At 32.1% G+C, this 19692-nt stretch overlaps 1 protein-coding gene across 1 annotated transcript; it reads left to right on the top strand.

Moving 5' to 3' along the window:
• The first annotated feature begins 5999 nt into the window (after positions 1–5999).
• in (inturned planar cell polarity protein) lies at positions 6000–19206 on the top strand. Its single transcript, XM_088233545.1, has 13 exons — positions 6000–6382; positions 6630–6802; positions 7778–7968; positions 8157–9161; positions 9253–9515; positions 11307–11397; positions 11685–11865; positions 12502–12754; positions 13721–13832; positions 15712–15797; positions 16651–16833; positions 17492–17644; positions 18923–19206. The coding sequence occupies exons 1-13, from the start codon at positions 6237–6239 to the stop codon at positions 19026–19028; spliced, it is 2943 nt and encodes a 980-aa protein (XP_088089671.1). The 5' UTR covers positions 6000–6236; the 3' UTR covers positions 19029–19206.
• The last annotated feature ends 486 nt before the right edge of the window (positions 19207–19692 follow it).

Below are 19692 nucleotides of genomic sequence, written 5' to 3'. Positions count from 1 at the left end.
AAGCTGATGAATTAAAATTATGTCATTTCTCTTCATAATTTCCATTTTATTAAATTAAATGTCAGCAGATCACCCCTAGTGAAACGTTTTTAACGTAAGTATTTTTTTCTCAAATTTATTACCCAGTTTCGTTTGACCCTTTCTACTAACATTATAGTATTACAGTGAGAATGTTTTTTTTTTTGCACCACAACAGGCCAGGAGGCCCAATTACAGTGGTGAATTACATTACAGAACAACCAGGCTTGAGAAAAATCACATTTTTAAATTTTTGTGTTCTCGCCGGGAATCGAACCCGGAACCTTCCGTGCGTGAGTCAAGCGTCTTGACCACTACTCCACGGAGGCCGCCATTATAAGCAAGCTTAAAATTACGATAAACGTAAAAATTTACTTAAATATTGTGATCTCACTCATTTAAGACAAACAAAGGAGCAGAAATCAATTGTATTTATTAACGCTCAAAGGGCTTTTACATAAGTTTTAAAACAATAAATTATTTACTAATATAAAAATTTGAAATTAAAAAAAAAAAAACATTAAAAACGAATTAAAATACTAAAAACACAATTATTATTTAAAAAATTCTAGGAATAATTGACTCTTGAAGTTTGATAAAGTTGTAGCGAATACTTTTATTTTTTGGCCATCACTGTATTTGTTCCCGACTGGGTGAATTCTCAGAAACAGAGAATTAATGTTAAAATAGATACATTTGACCAAATCAGGAACAACAAAAAGATTATTTATAACTTTATACAAAAAACCAGATCGGATATTATTATTCTATCACTAATTTTAAGTAAATTTAATGAATATAAGATAAGTTTATGGTTTATATTTTCTCGTGGTATATGCAATTAAAAATTTATAAATTGGAATAATTTGTTTGATAATATCGATTAAAAATCTTTCGAAATCAATATGACCACTAAAAGAAAGCGTTTCATGAAATATGAAACAAATAATTATAAGATTTAAATTACGACAGTTTCAGTTTTTATTTATTTATAGATACGCCTAATGGGCATTTTTATGGACACATTTATGCATAGAAAATTATTGTAAAAAAAATAGAAAGACTCAATGGCTTATAGTAGACTTTGTGGGAGTGGAAGCGGGAGAGAGGTGTTTATAATTGAATTAGATCCAGTGATCGTTTGAAAAAAGACAACTTGTTATCAAAGAAATCAAGACTGGTATGTTTGTTGGCAGACCTGAGAATTCTGGGCATAGGGGAATGAAAACCATAGTTAGTTCTATGGATATCGGCATGAAAGAGTAAGTTTTGTCTGAGGTTTCTAGTTGGGATATTTAATTTTATTGAGCTCAGTAGTTCAGGCGCATTAAAGAGTGAGTTGAGAATTTTAAATAGGACTATAAGGATTGAAAAAACACGCGATCAAAGGTATTATTCTTAATTTTTAAAGGTAGATATCTGTGCTATACAAACTCCCAACGTCACAGCAATCTGTGAAGATCTATTGTGACGGGTCCCCGTGAGTAGTTCTTCGTCTTCCAAGCCCAGGTCTTTAAAGAGCCTGGCTATTGTGAGAGTGGTGAGAGTTCTTATTTTGCTTAATCTCCCTCTCCAAGTCCAGATCCGTAAAGTATCCGGCAATTAGGTAGGGAGAAAGCTCTTTAACATCTTCAGGTTTAACTACTAGTTCTCCGAGGATGAGACTTTTCTTATTATGTAAAAAATCTCATTCACATGTGTATAGGTATTTCCTCGTCTGCACTGCAGAACCTACACCCAGAAGTTTTGTTAAGGTTTATTTCTAACTCGAAGGTATAGAATGTTCTATTCTTTTTCATTTTTTGTTGCAACATTTTCTAAGAATTAACAGTAAAACGATTATCCAGACTAATGAATGCCAGACGTTATAACTAACAGATAACCTTGAAATATTAATTTGGTGTTTACAAAACGATTTAGAACGCATGTGTATTCCACCAGTCTGAATGAGAGAGATGGCGTTGTGCAAACCAGTCCACTGATGAGAGAGAGAGAGAGAGAGAGTCCTTAACAAAACGATTTAGAATGCATGTGTATTCTTATAAGTGAATTGATGACGTTTTACCTCTAGCGTCAAATAAAAAAAAGGTGTAATCATTAATAATTATTTCATTTGTCAATAGGTAGAAAAACTCACGAAACAGTACGCCATGAGGCTGACTAATATTCACTCGATTTCTTTTAGCAAAATTTTCTCCCGCGAGTAGAAACTAATTAAATGAAACCAAAAAATAAAATAATAAACATGTGTCCACCCACTCTAATTTTACCAATCTGAGTGAATTGACGCAATACGTGTGAAACAGGCTCATACATGACACACTCAATAAATTATTTTAAGACTATCAATATTATAAATAACGTAAAACATGTTAGCCACATATTTTCGGCTAATTCACAAAGATGCACATATGTGATGATGCCTTTTATTCCATCGGCTTTGTGTTCATTTTAAGACGCAACGTTAGAGTAGAATGTATATAATGAAAGACGCAACAATCTCTCTCAAAATTTCAGATTGTATTTTTTTGAAAATTCTGTTTAAATTTATTTATTTCATATTTCACCAGAATACATAAAATAATTGAATCAATAATTTTGCCGACCTTTTATAAGGGGGCGGCTTCGTTGTTCTGGTTCCTGACAATTAGCCATCTCGGCGTAAACGGGAGGCTAGCCCAGCGGGCTAGAAGCCTGCAGGCCAGGAAAGAACTGACAACTAAGTCAACCTAAATTAATAGTCCTTATGAGGATTTCCCAACCACCCGTGTTGGTACAGAGAGGCAAGTGCAGTCAAGGCAGTCAACGGGGACAATCAACAGCGAAAAACGAAGCAAAAACCGGAGCGGGGAACAAAGCGGGTGGAAGAGAAACGCACAAGTTGGGTGCAAAGTGAGTGAGTGAGTGAATGATTTTTTTTCAAAGCATTTATATTAGATAAAAGGGAACGATTCGATATCATGAGCGTGCGTCTGTTTATTTTCCGATATCTGTCCCAACCCATGCTTAAAATAACTTATTTACTCATCCATACATACAATCGAGAATGAAAAAATATTTCAGTACTTTTTATTTATTCAAACATTCATATTAATTTAGTGTTAAAATGTTGATTAAGGCCCGGTTGTTTGATCGTTAGTAATAGTAAAAAATGGGTTGTTTCATTCATAGTAACTAACGGTGGATAGTAAAAAATTTACCCGCCAATGTTGGCGAGTAAAACGTTTTACTATAGTAGAATAATCAAGATGGCGTCATTTTTTTACGTTTACCGGTTGTCGTTATTTGCTCACGTCTCTCAGTTTTGCTTTTATTTACGAATACGGAATGAATTACGCTTATTATGATCAATATAAATCAGAGGGTTCTTTCAATAATAACATTTTGTACTTATTGTCAAGAAAACGAAAACATTTTGAAAACGATTTGGCAGTATTATTCCACCAAACCTCGGATGGACAATTTTGTGTAAGTCAAATCTTTTCTTCTTTTAAAAAATATTTCGGTTAAAGTTTTAAAAAATGTTTTGGATATTTTTTTAAATTATAAATAATGGCATGAATAAAGAACATATAAATATTATATTATATTCCCACATTATAATATTCCAGAGCTAAAATTTGCTATCTTGTTGAATTGACAATATTTTAGTTGTCATTTAATTTTTCTTATCATTCTTGCTTTCAAAAAAGATATTATAATATTGTTATTGTAACTCGGATTTTATTTCATTAAATTGAAAAAAAAAAAAAAAAAAACATTATGTTAACCGATGTTATTTTGTTGCGTTTACTCAGTACACATGCCATGTTGTCACGTGGTTTAATTTGTTTGGTGTTTTGACGTTTTCAAAGTCACATTCCACAGTGTAACCATTTGTAAAAAATGAATAAAGAACAATATTCCATTTTTGAGCTTCGGGATCGAAAAATCAGTGGTTACATTTTACAATAGTAAAAATGCAAGTGAAACAACGCACTGATAGTAGAACGACAGTAAAACCAAAATCGTTGGTAAATTAAACTACAGTAAAACTTTACTTTTACTAACGATCAAACAACCGGGCCTAAATATTAAAAGTGCAGTATTACAATTTTTAAACAATAAAATCAAAAGGTTAATTTTCAATGTACCTACCTAGTTACTTTTATCTACCTCGAGACGATTTTTTTGCTATCCGAGGCTAAGTGTTTCAATATGTAAAATATATTTTTGTGGGTCCCACACTAAAAGCCGGTGAAAACCATTGACACCATTTTTTTTTTGCACCACAACAGGCCAGGAGACCCAATTACAGTGGTGATTACATCACATAACACCTAGGCTTGAGAAAAATCTCATTTTTTTTGTTCTCACCTGGAATCGAACCCGGAACCTGAATGAAATAAATCATACGAAATGTTAAATCACCTAACAGAAAAACAGATTATTTAGAAATCAAATGTAGATTTGGTTGAAAGGGTATTTATTAGGTACCTCCCTATACAAGTTTTAAAATTTGGGAATAATAAACAGAAAATATATTGCAGGATTCATTGTTAATCCATATAATAATCGGTTTTATATTGTAAACAATATAAAAATGAGATTCCATCTCGAATAATCTCGATTATTTTATAAAGAGCTGGTTCATGGTTATTCGATTGTTTCTACAACAGATCACCACTAACCCAAAAACCACAGACCACATTGTTGTTTGCAAATATAGATAGTTCGTGTTATAATACAATACTTAGAAATACGCTGCGTTCAGTAAACAAATAAATTGCAAGCAAGAAAATATCAAATTATTTTATTATGACGGTAGTCCGCTTTAATATTTGCCTCGCGCATGGGGAGTTCTGGTTTAGTTTCCAATGAGATCACAATAATTTATTTTATTTTTTATCGAGAGTGTTCTTTGCTGTAATTCATCACTATTATTAGATCTCAAATAGGGCAAAAATAATTTTGTGTCTTAGATCTAAAAGGGACAATATTAGATTTTATACATATCTTCCCAAAATTTCGATGTCAAAATGTTTGATGTCAAAATATATAATAAAAACATAAATATGATGTATTATTTTATACAAACAATTGATGTCAATCAAAACTAAACTGACAGTTCAAAACGGAGTTTTAGTCCCAACACTTATATATGGAAGTGGAACATGGAACTGGCAGAGGAAGCATAAAAACCAAGTGAACGCAGTTGAAATGCAACCTCTTAGACGAATGTGTGGGAAATCAATGTATGACGGGGTAACGAACAATGAAATCAGGCGAGAGTGTAAATCTAAGTCAAATATAATTAATAAGATTAAGAAAGGGTCTCTGAGATGGTTTGGTTATGTAGAACGAATGAAAGACGAAAGAATGGTAAAACAAGTAGATATGGGGAAAATGAACGGCAATGTGAGACGAGGACGACCAAAAAAGACGTGGCATGATCAGATAAACCAAAATCTTAAGTTTGGTCATGTCAAAAGCAGACTGAACCAAATGGCATATATGACAAGATGTATGAATGTGAAAGAAGCTAGGAATGTATGCCAGGATAGACGTGTGTGGCGGTCCATTCTCTCTACCTACCCCTACGGGGAAATGGCGTGATGGTAGTAGCGGTAGTATTTCATATAAACGTACATTTGTGATAATGATTTTAATTATTATTAAAATCATAAAAGTCAAAGAGTTCATTATAATGCCACAAAATCAGTAATTAATTACTTTCCTACAATATTACAATTAACGACATTGCCCATTTTAAATCCAAGTCACTGAATTACAAACACAAAACACAAATATGCGATGCTCGAGGCTACGATTCTAAAATGACTTCCCTGATTTTAAAAGAATTCAGCACTCAGTAAATGTTTAAAATACCATATTTGTTTTGAAAAAAAAGAAATACGTTAATATTTAATTTGCTAAACGCGATCCATAATTTATTTTTCATCTATAAAAATTATATATCTTTGATAACGCTGACCGCTGTCACTCAAAAATCAACAAACTGTCAACTGCTGTCAGTTTGCTACTTTACTTTCGCTCATTGTGATGCATTAGTATGCCAACAAATCTTTAGAGCACAGTGTTGTTGTTAATTTGACTTTAACTTTATGCAGTTTTTGTAAACTATCGAAATATTCCTTGTTTTCAATATAAGTCTTATCCTAAAACATTATGAAATTGATCATTCGGTTCAAGACACGTTGAACACAGACGAACAAAAAATGGAAAATCAGGAGAGGAAACCATTATTGGCTAGTAATAATTCATCAAACAATAGATTTCGAAAGGACCTAAGCTCAGGATCAAGTTCCGATGGTGATAACTGGTCAGATGGTTCTTCAAGCTCATATTATTCTGACTCTGGAAGGTACTCGCACAATGTACTTATGAATATAATGTTGAATGATTATTTTCTGCTTATATTAAAATAAATCCCATTTTCATATTATTTATCTTTTGAGTCGGCGTCCGCTACCTTTATTTAATCTACTAAGATGCCTTTGGTTGGGCAGAAGCATCTTTTACTATAAGGTCAAAGTAATGTCAGGGACTTGAGAAGCAATGACCCTTGCTCAATGGTCAAAAAAATTTGAATGTTTAAAAAAATATTTTAGTTCGGTACCAGAATGGGAGCCAAGTGTGCAGGATGATGGAGAGTTGGTATACATTGTGTGTGACTTAAAGAAAGATTCAGCGAAACCTGGTCTTCTCTCCAAGGCAGACAATAATGTTAGTACAGTGGACAGGGGTGGGTTCACGAGACAGTCAGTCCGCAGGAGTTCTAGAGGTAAATTTACTACTTTATTTTGTTATTTTAAACTTATTTTTTTGCTAACATTTACCAACCTAACTAAACAGCCCTATGATCATCTAACTTAACATTTCCTCTTCTCTTCTACTCAGAAATCTCTCTATTGCTGGAGGTAGGCCTCTTCTAATTTTGGCTTTTCCTATCCATCCAGCACGGGGATAATATCATCGGTTTACTTTTTCTGCGGCCGCCCTATGCAACTTATCCTTTCCGAAGGTCCAATTCTGGGTGTTTTCTGTCCTTTCCTGTCTGGCAACATGACCTGCCAATTGCCATTTTAGTTTAGCAATATGATCTATTACATCGAAAACTTAAGTCCGGTGTCTGATTTCATTATTTCTTATTTTATTTCTCAGACTTACGCCTAGGATTTGTCTCTCCATAGATCGTTGTGTACATTTCAGTTTATGTATGGCCCTCGCAGTTAGTTTGATAGTTTCTATAGTTTCTATCTATACGTAAGCACAGGGAGATACATGCTTCTAACACTTTTTTAATTCATGGGAAAATCTTTGTTTTCAAGGACACAATAAAGTTTCCTAAAGGCTGTGCAACCTAGTGCAATTTTTCTGGGTATTTCTGCGGTCTGGTTTTCCTTACCTAATTTGATATGTCCAAGATATTTATTTATATATATATATATATATTCTTTAACAGATTCGATTGTCTTATTATCATCCATCATGTTATTACTATTGGATGGACTTATGATTTTGGTTTTTTAAACTTAAAATATTCCGCTGAATTTATGGAGTGGTCAATGATACAGGCAAATATATTTTAGGCATATGAAAACGGTTTCCCGTCTATAATATCAAATTTTTCGATATTTTAAAAATCTCATAGTTTAGATTGGCAGGACAAATGTCCCTTTCTTTGCTATAATGCTTATTTCGTGATTATAAAATTATATTATTGTTATTTCTCACCTTCTGTGTGTTTTTGTTTCAGGAAAATTATTAAAACTATTGAAGCGTCGTAATAGTACAAGGAGTAAACCTAAGTCTAATAAAGAACATAAATCTGGGCATGTGGAAAATCAGCCAGTTAAAAATCAAAATTCTAACGCAGATGCAACAAACGCATCTAAAGTTACCTTCATTGAGAGTCAAGATGGAGAAGTTAAAGAGCTTGTAATGGAGGTATTTACATCCCACAATATATTATGTACATGCAGTTAATAATGTCGTGATAGATACTTTGATGAAACCCTAGCCTAGTGAAACAGCTGTCATAAATAATATTAACTCATTTGTTTAATTATACATATTAATTTTAAAAGGTAATCTGTACAAATTAAAATATCCCCTTATAAATTGTTTATTTTTAGGTGAATTTTGCAAATAGATTAAAGTATGGTAGAAGAATTAGTCAAATAGAATCTTTGTTTGGTTTTTCGATTAACACTTTTGATGACGGGAAACGCGTAATGGTCTCCGGTATCTTACCAGAAGGACAAGCTATAAATCAAAGGCAAATCAAAATAGGGGATTGGCTTAAGAAAATTGATCATCAAGATGTCACCTCTGATAATATTGAACAAATACTCAGTATTTATCCAGAAGAAAAGAAGCAAGTTAAATTAGTTTTGCAAAGAGTCGCAGCAACTGAGGTATCTCAGGAAATTCTCGATAAATCCAATAGTACATATTCTGACCTGGTCAGACATCTTACAGATGCGACTAATGAACACGAGATAGTTCTCACTCAAATATTGCGAGATTTGGCTGTTTCTGTACTTTACCTGACTTCCGAAGGTCTCTCAGAAAATGGTCCAGAAAATGACGGAGTTTTGTACTGCTATCCTCGCCCGGAGAAACATAATTTCCTGTGCACATCTCGTGGCACTTTTATAACACTTAACCATCTTATACCTGAAATATGTAAACAATGGAAACCTTCATCTTCAGCAGTATTTGTAAAAGACAGTTTTGTAAACATCGCTTACACATCCAGAGGTAACGAACTCTTACTATTGGCGCTGCCAGATAAGAAGTGTAACTTGTTTGAGCTGAAGCATATAAATAGAGAATTAGTTAGGATGTTAGAGTTTTGCTATCAAAGTCTAGATAAATGTTTCAAAAGCGGCGAAAATGTAAAAAAGTTGGATCATCTGTTTTCTCGATTGTTTGCACAAATATTGACTTGCGGGTATGGGTGGGATTGCCAAAATGGGGTCCGCTTAGAAAACATAAGACTTCTCAGTGAGTCACCATCGCAACCACTATTCGAGCAATGTCTTCCGATGGCACAGGCTGTGAACTTACCTTGGGAAGCTCAATTGCAAATCGACGACGCTCTTACTGAGCTGGAAGCAGCTGATTATAGAGAATGGGTATGTTTTCTTATAAAATAATTTTAAAAATGTTACTTACATTAATCATTGTCTCTTGGGGGTGACATAAAAATTATGTTAATAATTTCAGAATGATGATCCATTTGACTGTCAGCGGCTTTTTGTGGTGATCGGAACATGCTTATATTACTCGGGCCATTTGCTTGTCTCCCACTTCCAGGAAGTAGATTTATTGGATATTCATTCCTTCCTTCGAATGCAGGGGTTTTTGTCCATCTCAAGAGACGAGAGTGTACAGAACCTAATTGTTTGGAAGGAGGTTTTTGTCAGTAGTTGCAACCGGGGAATGCGTGATGACACTGGACCGCAGACTAATGGAATTGAAATTTACAAGTAATATATTCATAGTACCTACATATTCATTTAAGTCATGCTTTAGGCCATTACTATTTATAATTTTTATCAACGACATTAGTAAGTGCTTTAAATTTGCAAATTTTTTACTTTTTGCTGATGACATGAAAATCTAATTTAGACTGTGTCAAACTCCAAGAAGATCTCGATAGATTAAATTTATATTGTAAACAAAACTTACTAAAATCGAATATTAAAAAATGCTCTGTGCTCACATTTTCAAGCAACAACTTTAAAATCATCCATAATTATTGCCTTGACTATCAAGTACTTACTAAAGTTAATGAGATGCGGGATCTCGGGGTTCTACTTGACAATAAGTTGACATTTGAGGCACGTCAACTCAATTGTGAAAAAATCATACCAAATGTTAGGTTTCCTCTTCCGTATAGGGAGAGAATTCAATCATGCGCGCACTCTTAGAACTCTTTACTTTGCATATGTTCGAAGTCAATTAGAATTCGCATCTCCCGCTTGGAGCCCTCAACACAAAAAATACATTGACTGAATTGAATCTATACAATCAAAATTTATATCATATTGCAATTTTAGACGGTTGACTCAAAATACAGGTCCAGATGAATCTACAAACTTACCTAAACTCCAAACTCGCAGGAATATGGCTGACGCCATTTTTATGTGTAAAACTTTGAATAACATGATAGATTGCTTTAAGGTTCTATCACTTATTAATTTTAGAGTCCCAGTAACGCAGACCAGAAACCAATCTCTTTTTTAAATTTCTAAATGTTCTTCTAAATCTTTTAAAAATTAATTTGTAAATAGAACCTGCAATATGTGTTATCAGAAATTAAATTGTATTGATATTAATAACATATCTTTAACTAACTTTGTACGGTCAACTATAGTTGTATTATATATTATAATGTGCAACTGTGTGACCAATATTCAAAAGTAGATATATTTTGAATAATATGTATTACATTTACATTTCTAGTAATATTATAAGTTTTATATGATTAGTTATTTTATGTTATGTATAATTTTTATGTGACAACATTTACAATAACAATATTACGTGGATGTCTCTAATTGGACTTTATGATATGTATTTATGGTATAATTGTATCTTATAAATTTATAAATGTCTGTTGGCTTTCCAATGAAATAAAATAAAAATAAAATAAAATATAGTAATGCTCTTTATTGTAACAATTTATTTATTTATTTCATTTTTTTGTATTAAATTTAGTATCTACGAAATATTTCTCAATAATGATTATCTTGATGTGATTTAACTATGTTAATATGGATTTACTTTATTTTAACTGTGTTGGTTTTACTTCATGATGCAATTTTTTTTCTTGCTCTCCAGATGTAAATATTCTCATAAGGTAAGTCATAAATTATATGCTAAGCTATTAAATATATTTGTGGAATTACACACTGTGTAACATTCACCATTCTGCCTATGTTTAAACATCCACATTTCCGCAACTCATTTATCTGTTGACTTTCATGGAGTAAAAGTGGCCACATAAACTTGCCAACGACAGATCATAAGCCCGGTAAATGCCTAGACTTCCATATTCTCTTCTCAAAAATGTTTTCTCTCTCTGTTAGATCTAAATAACTCCCTAGGGAGGAAATCTAGCCTGTCTACAAACATTTGGACACACTCAAAACACTGTTGAATTTTTATCTGATTAAATTATTTTTCCATTGATAACCGTGTATATGGTTATATATAACAAAGATTTTTTAAAAGTTAACTAAAACTTTTTTTAATCAAAAGTGTTGGTTTTTCAGAGTTCCGCATGGCCGCTGGTTTATAGTTATAATTGGAAAAGGCAAATTGCTCTTGGTGACGTTATTGGAGGCAGGATTAGCGACAGTGAAGGTAAATACATATTTTACACTAGCAAATCACTATCTGATAAATCTTATAACAATGTAAAAAACATTAACTGAAGACAAGGTAAGTATGTTTTTATGGTTGTTCAGATATCAAATACATCAGTCCTAAAGTATGAACACTGCAGTATAATAAAAATTGTAGGTAAATAAGTCAATGTCAACACACAGAATTATATTCCTCTGATGAGTACATCAGCTCCCGAAGTCCCGTATTAAATAGTATGCATGTGCAATATTAACATCAATAATAATAAGAAGAGAAATTTTCAGGCCGAGGGTACTATTTTACCGGAACCTTTTTACGTGGAAGAGTGTGAGAGCTGTTTGGATCTCCTGATAGATGTTGGACTAGATAAATTCTTGCAGCAGTGGTTCCATTGCAATGCCCGGCCACAAGTCCTCACCCAACCTGAGCTGTTACTTCCCAAAGCTAAGAATAATAGAGATTCAGGTAAACATGAAATATTGAAACGGTTTTATGGTATATTCAGTTATTTCAGTCATTATTATTCATAATCTCTATTTAACAGGTTCTATGACTTATTGTAAGAAATATGTTTATTGCACAGTATTATCTACTGTCTGTTTGTTACTAGGTGTTTAACCTGTTTTGATGTTATTTTGTGTATGCAGATTAAATTTATTAACAAAACACAGTTTAAATTGACAACTCACACCATTAACAATTTTGTATTATTTTTATAGATTTAATAAATAAATATATATTACAGATAGTGCTCTTAAATACAAAATAAAAAGGGTAAAATTTTAAATATTAGCTGTCGGAATATTATTTTTATAGCTATAAAAAACAAAGCAAACATTTATGATGCTATTGGTGAAAAATAAGACAGGTTTACTGTGTGTATACTGCATGTAAATTATTGTATTAATCTCAGGTAAGCCAATAAATTAAATGCTGATATATCGAAGATACAAATTATTTGAAGTGAAATTCATTCAGGCCGATATCTGAATGCCTGGGTGACCTCTTTTATAGACACTCAGCTGACGCCATCTATTGAAAGTTACTCGAACTGACAACTGTTATAATATATTTTTTAGACATTGGAATGTTGCATTTTAGGATTTGCAGCTGCGTTCAATAAGAAAGTTCCTTCTCCGGTCTCTAAGAAATCTCCAGAGATTCAGTCGATCTTGAAGAGACGCCATCACTCCAACGACCACATTAGTTCTGGAACTTCTGGAAATGATGAAAGCTTTAACACATCACCTATACAATTACAAGGCAATATCTCATCTCACCATCCGACTACAAGCTCTATGTCCAACTTAGATATTACCTTTTCTGAAGACTCTGGCAGCCAGAAAAGTACTAGGTATATTATAATATATGTCTTATTTTTTATGCAAGTCTTAATTATTTGGTTTACACTATAAAGATTCTTTGTAGTAACTATCGTAAATATAAGTATGTAGTTGGTGAATTGGTCAGTATGTGTTGATTTTATATCCAAATCAGAGATGAGTACATCGCAATTAACTATTTCAAATAATATCAGAGTATAAACATACAATGGTACTCAATAATAAAAAAACCCATATAATTATTTTTCTATTCAATGCAGGCCCTGTCGTTGTCCTCAATAAGTGACACATATTCGATAAGTCCATTGTATGATTTCTTCTTGTTTTAGCTTTCATTTGCTGGCGCCGCTGCTTATTACTTCCTTCGAAATTTGACATCAGTAAGATCAGGGATAGTAATTGAAATTATGAAGTCGAAAAGTTCAAAAGTTGTTGATCTTTTCTATTGAGATGTGTTGACCTTTTTTTACAAGGTCAACACTTGTTGGTTCAAAATTAACATACAAACACATATTATGTATATGCACCTACATACTTAATAAATATTAATAAGTTTGATATAAATGATTAGAATAGTAAAAATCGGGTGTCACAAACAGTTGGCCCGCAGTACGGGGATTCATAATTATGTTAAAAGATCTTCTCACTACAAAACTGAATTTACCGATGAAAAGTTACACAATCCTTTTTACAAAGTTTATCTAAAAGGTTTTAACACATTTTCATGACACAAGCAGGTATTTTTGTTTAGATTCTAAATGTCACGCCTAGCTGGCGGTCGAAGAACGACTAAGTACGCGTTGGGCATGACTGAGCGTTCGGGCATGACTTAAGTGTAATAATTTTTTAGGGCTCAGGGCATGTCTAATTTTATTTAAGTCTCTGTAAATTTTTGGGCATTTGACGTCTTCATTAGTGATAAAATAATGTACAGTGAATATAATATTCTAAGTAGAAACTGTATTGGAATTTTCTAGTGAAATCGGAGAAGAGAGGGTGGAAGGAAGGAGAGTAGCGCGAGAAAGGGAACAGAGACTCAACCGAAACTCTCTCTCTTCAGATTCAGATGCAGAATGGGATGCTTGTGAGGTAAAAATCTTTTATGGCTATTTATTTACAGAAAAAAATAATTTAGATAAAAACACATTGTTGATAATCATTTTCCTTTTTGCACCTATTAGTGCATAGGGTACTGCATTGGTACTACAATCGCAGCATATCTGGATCGTTTTTGTTACATGGAAGGTAAGATGATCAGTCTTACGCTTCAGGTGCCAGTTCAGAAATAATCAGTTTCACATCCACCTTGCCAGGAATCAAACCTAGGACCTCAAGCATGGTAGGCGAACACGCTAACATGGAGTCATCTTAACCCAATTTAGTTTTCGAGTCAAAAACACTTGCCCAGGGTTATTTATTTAGTATAATTTGGTTCTATTACACACAACTGTATTTTGATCCACCTGGACACATGTTATTGATAGAAATTAAAAATGATGCAAAGAATTTTTTTTTTTACACATACGTGCTTATAATTTTCAAATTTATATGATTAAATTACATTATTTTATGTTACATATTTACTAGAATAAAAAACATGTTATTGAAAATACTAATCATAATACATACTTTAGAATGTTAAGCCAATCAGGAAGTTTTGTTTTTTCACAATAACATTTATTAGGAGAAAACGCGATCTGAGTTTTCTTCACTCAAACATATTCCCTTATTTTCTCCCTGGATTATGGCACTTGAGCAGTGTTTTTTTTACACACTATAGGTATTTACCATTGGTCTGTCTTGATCATTTTATTTTTTTGAATAGGACCTTGTACCTTCCAAAAACCCTTGAAAGCGCCCAGTTTTAACTGCCATCTTCAGACATACCACATGACAGTCCCGTTTAACTGAATTGCCGGATCAATCGAATCACCGAAATACTTTTTGTATTGCATCACGTAGGAATTTGTCTAGAAATTTTATATTTTTATTCATTCTATGCCGCACATTTTCGCTATATACATATTTTCCGGTTTAACCAAAATTTGTTTAATCGAAACCTCATCGGTCTGTGTATATACAAATATGATAACTGTGAGAGTGAACTGATGTTTCGGAAGAAACTTATAACCCACTTGTTCTCTAAATCATTTGAATAAATTCTAAGCATGTGGTGAAAAAGTAATATGAAAAAGTACATCATTTTTCTTAAATAAAAAAGTTAAAATGAAATTTATATATTTATATAATCACTTTGTAAAGCGCCCTTGAGGTATTATATTACGAAAATGGCGCTATATAAGTTATCCATAATTATTATTAACTATTTTTGAAAAACGCAAAAGGTACCGGTACAAAAAAAAAAAATTCTGATAATCTTTTTTAAAAGAAACAACAAAATCGGTTCAATAGATTGAATTTTTCTACTGACATTTATTTAATATTTTATTTTTTTTACGCTTTAATATTTCAATTATTTTCTCTTGTTTGAAAGAAAAAAGAAGGAAAGGCTGATCTGGGGTTACTCGGTATGGATCCGCCGGCGAAAAGACTCTCAAGTCCGAGTAAACAAAAAACTTTTTCTTTTATTTTTTTATTATTTCATTATTATTGTAATGTTTTTTTTTACGTGTGGGATGATGCGGAGTGGCTTTTTAAAGGTACGCTTTTTCTTCTTTTTTTGACATTGTATTTATTAATGTATAGAAAACTATTATTGGCCTATAATTTTAGTTTATTTGTAATTTTTTTTTTTGTTATAATGGCTGTTGTTTTCTTTTAATTAACAAATAAATAATTAAAATCAGTTCAGTTTTGGGGTGCGAACATGGGACAAAGAAATGTCGATTTTAGGTATCGGGGAGGCATTTGTGAGAGAGTGACAGAAAAATAATGTTCAAAAATCTATTGATCAAAATTATATGCCACACGCTCTTAATATTTATCATTATGTAATTAATGTTTTCAGGCAAACAGTCAATACAGTGGGGGTTATGATTTATCTGATTTAAGTCAATCCCTTCTAGAGAAAATGGATTTAGCTCTTCCAACTAAGTAAGTGTCTAAAACATATTCAAAGATTGCAAGTGTTTTTACTAATTTAAAATTTCGTCAGTATAAATATTTTTCAAATGCATAGGTGTTTCTTTTTCTGTTTGTTAATGTTGCCAAAATATTTTAAACTACGATATTGACAAATTACCTTTTTTTTAAAAATAATAAATAAAAAGGTTTGTTCATTTGAGATGATAAACAGGTTGGTTTTTTTATATTGCGAGCATATTGTGGTAGAATTCAATTATATAAATTTCATTGACGACAGTTTGAATGAAAAAGTAAATAAAATTATAACTTTTAAAGTAAATATTTATGCAGTGGAACCTCTATATTCATCGTTAATCTGTTTCTAGGGGTCTTATAAATATAGAAACAATTTTTTAATGGTACAAAAATAAAATGTTTACGTTGTACTAAATAGATATACATAGTGGTAGAATTGGGAGAGGAGGAAGGCTAATGTTAAGAACACGAGTCGCTATCAATCAAAACTAAACCAAAGGGATTTTTTTGTACTAAGTAATTACAATAATTACAGACAAATTTTGTATATTAATGAATTTTTAATGTTACAAAAAATAATTTCAAAAATATTATCTGGAAACAAAGGTGTTCAAAGGTTCAAAATAACAGTGTTATATTTTTAAAATATATTTTTTTGTTATACATATTTTAATAGACGTAATTCTCAAACTAAGCTTTGCGCATATGTAAAATTATTCACTATTAAAATAACAATTTGTGTTATTTGGACAATATGTGTAATCATAGCTAATTTTTAAGTAGCAATTAAAGCATAATTTTATGTAAATACATCAATCTAATGGTTGAGTTTGATTTTTATTTACAGAATAACTGCTGGAATGGATAATGTTTGTTTTCATTACATCAGATTGGATTGTGAAAGGGGAGTGTTACTAGCCCCAACTGTTCACGTTCAGAAACAATCAGAAAGTGAATTGTACAAACATATTCTAGAAAACTTTAGACGAGCAAGTCAAAAGATTCACACCTTGTTACAAAATACTATAAGGTATAGTATGTCTTTCCACTTCACCATAATTGGAAGATTCATATTAAAATTTATTTCAACAGAGAGGGAAAACATTTTTGAGAAGGGAATATGGAAGTCTAGGCATTTACAGGGCTTATGACTTGTCATTGGCTGGTTTAAGTGGCCACTTTACACACTGTGTAACATTCACCATTCTGTCCATGTTTGAACAACCACATTTCCTCAACTCTTGCATCTGTTGACTTTTGTGAAGTAAAAATGTTTTCCCTCTCTGTTGAAATAAATTTAAATATGAACAAATCCCTAGGCAGGAAATCCAGCCAGTCTGCAAGCATTTGGATATAATCAAACATTGTTGGAAGATTCATATTTGTGCTATACTGTTGTTTTTGGAGGAAAAAGAAAATACCGTATCAGCCCGAATATAGCGCGGCCTCGAATATAACGCGACCTCGAATATAACGTGACCTATGCATTTGCAGCGGGAATAAAAGGAAAAATTCACTAATTTTTGAACCCGAATATAACGCGAATGTTATTTTAGAAAAATATTTTGAGTAAAAAAACATCGCATTATATTCGAGATAATACGGTATATTAGTAAAACTATATTTATTTAGCTCGTCCAATAGTTAAATTTCTTGATTTAAGTTCATTGAATATTTCTATTTTTTAGGTTCAAGAAAATGTTATCACCATCAAGTTCAGTAAACAAGTCCTTAGTTGCTATTAAAGAACATGGGATACTATTTGATGTGCCAGCCAAGTTCTTTGGCCAAACTTCATCCAGTAAAAAAGTTGGTGAATCCTTTAGCTACTGGGTGATAGGGTAAGTAACATATATTCCTAAACGAGCAAAAGTAAAAGTGATTAAAAAAGTTTCCATTTTAAAAAAAAAAAAATATTTGTAAATCAGATTATATTGTTAAATATAATGCATCGCATTATCAAAACTGAATTTGAGACATAAATAGTAAACATATTTGCTGCGACAGTCCATATTATGACGACAAAGAGACAAACAATTTGAACATTTTTGTAAATAAAATATGAAAGTTTTGAAACAAGAAAAAAAACAAATAAACAAAATAATCATTGAAAATCACGATAAATTATTTTAGTTTGAAGTTAGTGCTTTAAAGATTAAATATATTGTTGTGTTATAAGTTCAATACCGCATATGAGCCAAAAAAATCTAAATATATCATGTTTTTTTAGCATTTTAAGTTAAATGGGATAAGCCACATTGATTGGTGCAGTTAAATTTTGAAATCGACCAGTAGATTCCATTAAATTAAATATTGAGAATGAATCATCCCCACTAAAGAAGCAAGCAATACCGCAGATATCCCTAAATCCAATACAGCGGTACTCGATTTGCGTAAAAGCAAAACAAATACACCATGCGTAACTGCCATAATTAACTTTGTATATATTAGTGGTGGCCAGGCGCATGCGTCAAATGTGGGGCAATGGATGATTACAAGTGGCGCGTTGCATCCTTGCGCCTACTATTTTTTTAAAAATAGGTGTCATAACTGAATCCATCTTAATATTTCCCACACTAAAGTGATTTTAGTTCAATTCATACAGCTTTTGGTAATGTTCAACTTCTCAGTGTCTAAAACTTAGAATGGAACTTGTGAGATGTTACTTTAGGCGGGTTTACATATGTACAAATATTTTTATTGGTGTTGCCATTGTGCGTTCCTGCTCAAATTATCGCAAACATCCAAAAACTGTGGTCCAGAGTTATCTTCACCAAACGAGACTCTCCGGCAGCTGTAGCACCACTTGTGGGGTTCACGGCAGCAATCACCCTCTCATACAAGAGATTATTTCTAACTATTGTAGATTAGTGCCCTAATAAACATGTGTCTTTTGAAAAGGCGTAAATTAATTAATCGAACTGCGTGATTGGGTTATTCCTTTTCCTCCCTTAAGCGAAGCAAATCCTACCCCTAACCTTTTTTTATGAAATCGCAAGGTTTTTTGTCCCCCCCGAAATTTTTACAAATGGTTCTTCCGCAGTATTGACGATATGTATGTACAAAATCTGTATTTATTTAACTGAAGAAATAAATTCAAATATGCACATTTTTTTCAGGCGGCTGTTTGAAAACCAGCAGTCTTCAGAAGTTTATGTTTGCTGTCATGATTCTGTTCCACAGAACATTGTGGAGATAGCGTTCAGACTCGGTTTGAATTATTAATTATGTACATATATCGCTATTAATGAACTGCCATAAAATATTTTTAATAGTATAAGCATTCTGAGCATTGTTTTTCGAATGTACAAATTTTTAAACACGTGTCTTTGTTTACACCGTACTGTTTTTTTTTGTATCTGCCAGTTATAGAGGGAGTCGGCTGACCCATCTTCAGAACAAATATAATTGAGAAATAAAAGATACTTGAAAAGGTTGCATGTGGGGTTGGTGGCAATTTTTTAGAAGGTATTACAATTAATGAATATCAAACCAATTGTAGATCGATAGGATTAATAACAAAATCACTAAAAAAATGTTTGTTGTTTATAATCAACTATTAAAAAGGTACAAAGGTTTTCACGGTCACTGTTATCAATTTGTTTCTTCTTTTTTGGGTGATACCGTGTGTGTTGGATTTGTTCCGACGTTTCGGCTACCATTGCCCAAAATCACCCAAAAAAGAAGAAACAAATTAACTATTAAAAAGATGATTTCACCTATAGCTGACTTTATTAGATTAAAAATTAGATACTGATTGTGTAGTAAAATTTTTACGGAAGCATTGATTTCATCTGATCTATGGGCGGGTCCACGCATATGTTTTGATTAAGTATTTTACTCTTTAGGAAATATATTCGTAAATAATATAGAACAATAACAGTATTGT

Source organism: Micrasema longulum, unplaced genomic scaffold (assembly GCF_059751315.1).
Source record: "Micrasema longulum isolate JH-2025_06_02 unplaced genomic scaffold, ASM5975131v1 h1tg001119l, whole genome shotgun sequence".
Taxonomy (NCBI): Eukaryota; Metazoa; Arthropoda; class Insecta; order Trichoptera; family Brachycentridae; genus Micrasema; species Micrasema longulum.
Note: the sequence above shows the minus strand (reverse complement) of the source record. Positions and strands in the feature narration are given on the sequence as shown.

Excerpts from the sequence above, each read along its gene's own strand:
- in (XM_088233545.1), top strand. The coding sequence starts at position 6,237 with ATGGAAAATCAGGAGAGGAAACCATTATTGGCTAGTAATAATTCATCA. Across the intron at positions 7,969-8,156 it reads TTAAAGAGCTTGTAATGGAG|GTGAATTTTGCAAATAGATT; the intron begins GTATTTACATCC and ends GTTTATTTTTAG. Across the intron at positions 13,833-15,711 it reads CAGAATGGGATGCTTGTGAG|GCAAACAGTCAATACAGTGG; the intron begins GTAAAAATCTTT and ends TAATGTTTTCAG.